The sequence below is a fragment of the Cibotium barometz genome, chromosome 22, assembly GCF_041138505.1.
Source record: "Cibotium barometz isolate CiBa-2024 chromosome 22, ASM4113850v1, whole genome shotgun sequence".
Taxonomy (NCBI): Eukaryota; Viridiplantae; Streptophyta; class Polypodiopsida; order Cyatheales; family Cibotiaceae; genus Cibotium; species Cibotium barometz.
In genome coordinates this window covers 20,969,791-20,975,612 of record NC_141067.1, presented here as the reverse complement: position 1 = coordinate 20,975,612, position 5,822 = coordinate 20,969,791, and the positions used below count along the sequence as shown (strand labels likewise).

The following is a 5,822-nucleotide window of genomic DNA, read 5'->3' as shown; positions in this document are numbered from 1 at the left end:
CTACCTAATTTAGAAGGGTCTATGCCATGTCTACAACAAAAGGAGGCCTCCCATGAAAAACTTCTCCATTGCCTACTATCACCTTCCATGCCACCTCAACAAGCTGGCTACCACTAGGGCTACCTAACTCTTATCATCACCCTACCCTACATTCACCTACGGATCAATCCACACCTTTCCATGTCGACGACAACTTTCCCACTGACTTGGGTGTGACATGAGGACATAGTCACATTAGGAAGGGAGGTATGTTAAAGGTTAATATGGTTTCACCTTCTTGACTTATATAGTAAGGTGCTTTTTTTCACCTTACCCACTCAAACAAGAACTTATCTTTTGTAAGACCATGCTCGAACATATAAAGCAGCCTTACCTTATGCTTAATTACAAATAGGGAAAGTCTAAGGACTTCATGTACATACATGAGAGCTTTTCTCTTCTCTATTTGTGCTTCCGTGGTTTGCTATTGAATCTTGCTTTCTTGTATGTTATTGAATCTTTCTTGCTTGATGGATGCATGCTAGATAGGATTGTATTTAGGTTTCCCTCTTGCATTAGCTTCCTGTTCTTCTTCCCTTGCCATTTGTGAGAGAGAACCACCGTAAAGATGGATCTTGATTTTTCTCCATCTAGGCGAAGAGAGCTCTCCCTTCACCCCATTGGCAAGAAGAATTCCAGTGTGAAAATGGATCGAGGACTTGACACAAGGTAGCATACCCACATCAGGAAGTTTTGTAATTGCAACTCTAAGGCAAGGACCAATGACACATGATTGGGCAAGGCTAAGATAAGCTCTTGACTTGAACAAATATATACATCTACATATACTTCTTTAATGTTATTGCAGCTCTAAGGCAAGGACCAATGACACATGATTGGGCAAGGCTAAGATAAACTCTTGACTTGAACAAATATATACATCTACATATACTTCTTTTATGTTTATGTTTTTTTCTTCCTTTACATGTACTTTTGCTTCTACTTCTATGAACTTCAATATTTTCTCTTGAGAAGAAGAATAAAAAAATACTAGACCTCATTCTCTAGAATCAACCATCCCAAGATAAATAATCTTAAACTCATCACCAAGCATGTATTGTATTTGTGAGATTGTTTTTTGATGGTCCTTTATTAGGACAACAATCCAAAAGACAATTTCCATATTTATACTATGTTCACTCAAAACATCGACTTTACATCTAAAGTGCTAAAAGAGAGTTCGATACTCACAAAATAAGCATAAAATGTACTTCACTCGAGGATCTTCTTTTAGACCATAGAGTGTCATGGATGCCTTGATTTGGAATAAAAAATCACTAACCCTAGTGGTGGTTGCTCCTCATATACCTACTACATGATGCACTAATGAGGAATAAATTTTACATTTGTGACAGATTATCTCTTGTGTTGCAAATCTAGGATGGTGTGACTTGTAGTAGTCAATCTAGCTATGGGATCAAAAAGTTTCATGAAAGTCATATTCTTCAATCTATGTAAAATCTTTGGCAAACCAATTATGTATTGTACTTTTCCATTCCATCATGAACTCTATATCTAGCCTAATAAACCTATTTGCTACTTACATTTTTGTGTTTTAAATGATGATCCACAAAGTTCTAGGTATGGTTTTTTGAATATGGATTTGAATACTCTCCTTACATGGCTACCATCCATAAATTTAAGTTTTGTATAGTTTTGAAGAATTATTGGCTCCTAAATCTTGAGTACCTATTACAGAAGAGTAGTATTCATAAGATTCTCCTCTAGAAGTTGCTCATGAAGGGGAGTAAAGCTCCTCCTCTATATGACCTTGTTGTTCCTAGAATATCGTGTCATGTATTCTTTACCTAAGATCATGAAACTAATATCCCTCTTGAGTCCATGTTGTATCCCAAGAAAATACATTTGCGGTTTTTTTAAATCTTATTTGGTCCTATACACACCTAGAGTATATAAATAACATTCACACTTATGAACTTCTATATGTGAAGCTAAATGTTTCTAGCTTGACTAGCGATTATATGGACTTTGTTGCACTTGGTTGGAAATGTAGACAATATTAATAATTGCCTTGCCCAGAAAGATCAAAAAATAATATTTCCATTAAGGATACTCCTTATCATTCCAACAATTACGCTTTGCAATGCCTTACTTTTTGTAAAAAACTAAGAACAAACAAACATTGTGATGGAGATAGCATTATATGATCTGATATGAAATAGATGCACATAGTTTATGGTTTGAAGGATGCACATAGTTTATGGTTTGAAATAGATGCACATAGTTTATGGTTTGAAGGATGCTAACAACCTTTCATGCTTTGATTGTAATAATACTTCAACATGGTTTATGCATTGATGAAGTGCCACTTGCTTACTTTTTATTAACATCCACATCACATATGCATTTTGGAGGACACATGACCTTTAATCTTTATTTCATGTTATATGGGAACCTTATGTGGATGAGATATCTCCATAGGTGGAGTCTCATACATCCAAGAAGTGCTCAATTTTAGTTTTCTCTGTATGGTTAGTCAAATTGCACTTCATAGAATGATGGCAAGAATTTTTGAACACAACATATTGTAATATTTGTGACTTTCTAGATGATAAGAGGATGAAAATATATTGAAATACTATTAAGTTTTGCTAACTCATGGGGCATTTATTTCAACCGATAACAAAAAAAAGGAAAAATAAAACTCATAATGTGCAAGTGGCTAGATGAAACTTGGTGCGTCATGAGGCATGTTCACCTTAAGGAGACCCTGAGTGCAAAGTGTAAAATTTGGATAAGTGATATTGAGGTCCTTAGGGAAGTGGAGGTATCATGTTCCTAATTGCTAATCTTTTAGGGTGTTTACACACTAGAGTGTGAGCCCACCCTAGAAATAAGGGGAGCCCTTGAATTGCATGCCCCATCTTCAAGTGTTCACGTTTCTCCCTACCCAAAGTTCTCCGCATCGTAGTCAACTGCCACCTCATTACCCATTCTTCTTTTGGATGGGGAAAAGCTGGGTGGTAACAAATTGGACAAGCACTTTTCAACCATTCACATGGTTTCTTCAAGAATAGGCATGGGAGATGTGTAAAGATTGAATATTTAAATTGGAGAGTCAAAGAAGCAATTATGGTTTTTATTTTCAGCCAATCACATTAAACTTGTCCCAAAGATTGGGTATGACCAATGTGTAAACACATGTTGAAGCGAGCAACACTTTTACAGTCATCTTTATATTCCTCATGCCCACAAATTGGGTGTCCATAGTTTGGGGTAGGCTCTAATGTGTAAAGGACTTAGATGACCAAGAACACACACAGTTGTATTTATCCAAATGATGGCCCCTTTTTCTTTATGCACTTATCAATTAAAAAAAACCCAAATGTAAATATATTGATGTGAATTTACCTTAACATTTTGAATTAAAAAACCCTTTTCGACGATGAACTCACATGCTGTACTTACATATTTTTAGGTGAGAGACTGTGCAATGCAACAATGATTGTATTATGAGAATTGAGCTATGATAATATTATCACCATGTACAATGCTTTATATAGACACCAAGGCACCATCTTATGTTCTCTTATTAAGAGGGTGTTCACACACTTACTAGACTTCAAAATATCCAAAGAAAAATGTGCCTTTTTTCTCTACGTGTGTAAGGGCTTGAACAAATAAAAAGAGGAAGGAAATTGGGTATGTATCACCTACTATCACATCCGCTCTCTTTGTGTCTCAACAAACCCAATAAAAGAAGAACCATCCTAAGCAAGAATTCACACCCATGTAGTCTAAACTCTAAAATGTTAGCTTAGTAGCAAGCTAAGACTTTGAAGGTTTCCTTGCCCTTCCAAGATAGGATTTAATTCCTTGGGAAGAAGAGTATAAGAAAATATAATCTCAGGTGGAATACTTATCACCTACTACCATGCCTTCCCCTCTCTCTCACACACACTCTAGTCTCCCCCCATCTCTCTCTCTCTCTCTCTTTCTCATGAATTGCATGACGTGGGGAAATCTTAAAACAAGCCTTTGGTCTCAGTGCGTGTAAAGGCACACACTTGGAGAGCTTAGGTTTGTTTTACCCCTACTAGCACATAGACCCCTCCCCCCCCCCCTTCCCCCTCTCTCTCTCTCAAAGATTCATTTGAGAACAGGAAGGCGAGTCACATTCACACCCGTGTCACATGTGGTCCCAACTTCCAAGGACTTGGACCAACAAGTTATGTTGTCTCCTTCAACTTCGAGTCCTGCGTGGCACGTATGGCCGGCACATCCGTGGCACGTAGCGTCAGGATACAACATAAATCACAAGGTCTTGGCAGGAGACTACGTCAATCACTGTGACGTGCTCCCTTCCGGCAGATCAGATAGCGGGAACGTCGACCGGGTCTGTGGAAGCGGAACTCTTTCTTAGAGCGGATAGGACTGGTTCCTTGGAGAGCGGATGATAAGACTCGTTCTTTCCAGCCAGCGGCGTCGTGCAGCATATAAATACGACGTCAGGCGCATGAGGATCGGCGTAGCCTATTCTTCTGATCATCTATCTCCAATATCACAGCTTTCGCTCCTCATCATCTCCAATATCCCAGCGCTCTCACAGTCCGCAAGCCACAGCTATGGCAGCAGCTAGCAGCTTGCTGCTTCTACTGGCGGTGATGCTCATGTCTCCGCTCATATTAGAAGTGAGGGCCGCGGATGAAGACCCTCAACAGGACTTCTGTGTGGCGGATGAAGACCCTCTGCATGATCACCTGCAAGCCGGCCGATGAGGTGCAGGACGCCGACTTCAAGTTCACGATGCTTGAGCATCCCGCCAAACCTATCAAAGGGCTGGGCGTCTCCGTCAACCTGGCCAGTGCAGCCAGCTTCTTTGCTCTCAACACGCAGGGCCTGTCCATCGCCCGCATCGACTTCGACCCCAAGGGATTAAACCCGCCCCACGTTCATCCCCGCGACACCGAGGTGCTCTTCCTGGCCGAGGGCACGCTCAAGGTGGGCTTCGTTACCGCCACGCCCAACAATACCCTCTTTGAGCAGACCCTCTCCCCCGGCGATCTCTTTGTCTTCCCTCGCGGCCTTGTGCACTTCCAGCTCAACCCCGACGAGCACCAATCCGCCCTCGCCATCTCCGCCCTCAATAGCCAGAACCCGGGCACCTCGCAACTCGCCGCCGCTCTCTTCGACGCCTATCCACCCCTCCCCGAGGAGGTGCTAGAGATAGCCTTCGGCATCGGCAAGGATGAGGTGGAAAGCCTCATTGCCAGCGTCGGGAAAACCCTTTCTTAGCCACCTTATACACGCACACTCACACGCCGCCAAGTTCTCTCGTGAATATTTCTTTTGAAATGTTTTCTTATCTCACGTGATTGACAAAAAAAAGAAAAAAACTACAAAAGTCCCAAAATATGTTCAAATGTCCCCTAATGAGTGAAGCTACATGATGAGCAATGGACCAGCCTTTAATCCATAGGTTGCTGCCTCAACCATAGAGATGGCATGACTAGCAGCCATATCCTCAACCAGCTTTTTCATCCCTCCTTTCCCAAAGTTTGTACTCAATGGAAGACCAGTCTCTGTAAGGTGGATTTTCCCATCTTTGAAAAACACAAGTTGATTTTTAAGGGCTTCTTTATAGCTAGCACAATCTTTCTTTGCATGTTCTGGGTCATCACACCATATGCATCTGTATGTAAACCCTTCTTTGCTTTGAGGCCTTTGCATAGAAGCCTGCCCTAATGGTAGCCCCTTTTCTTCAATCTTGGACATCTTCAATTTTAGGTCTCGCATACCCTTAATAAGTTCTTCCATCGGCC

The 5,822-nt window shown here is 41.0% G+C and overlaps 1 protein-coding gene across 1 annotated transcript; it reads left to right on the top strand.

The window, feature by feature from the left end:
• The first annotated feature begins 4,767 nt into the window (after positions 1–4,767).
• On the top strand, positions 4,768–5,550 carry LOC147626380 (germin-like protein 8-9). Its single transcript, XM_086816923.1, has one exon. It carries the CDS (start codon positions 4,807–4,809, stop codon positions 5,293–5,295), a length of 489 nt encoding a protein of 162 aa, XP_086673049.1. The 5' UTR covers positions 4,768–4,806; the 3' UTR covers positions 5,296–5,550.
• The last annotated feature ends 272 nt before the right edge of the window (positions 5,551–5,822 follow it).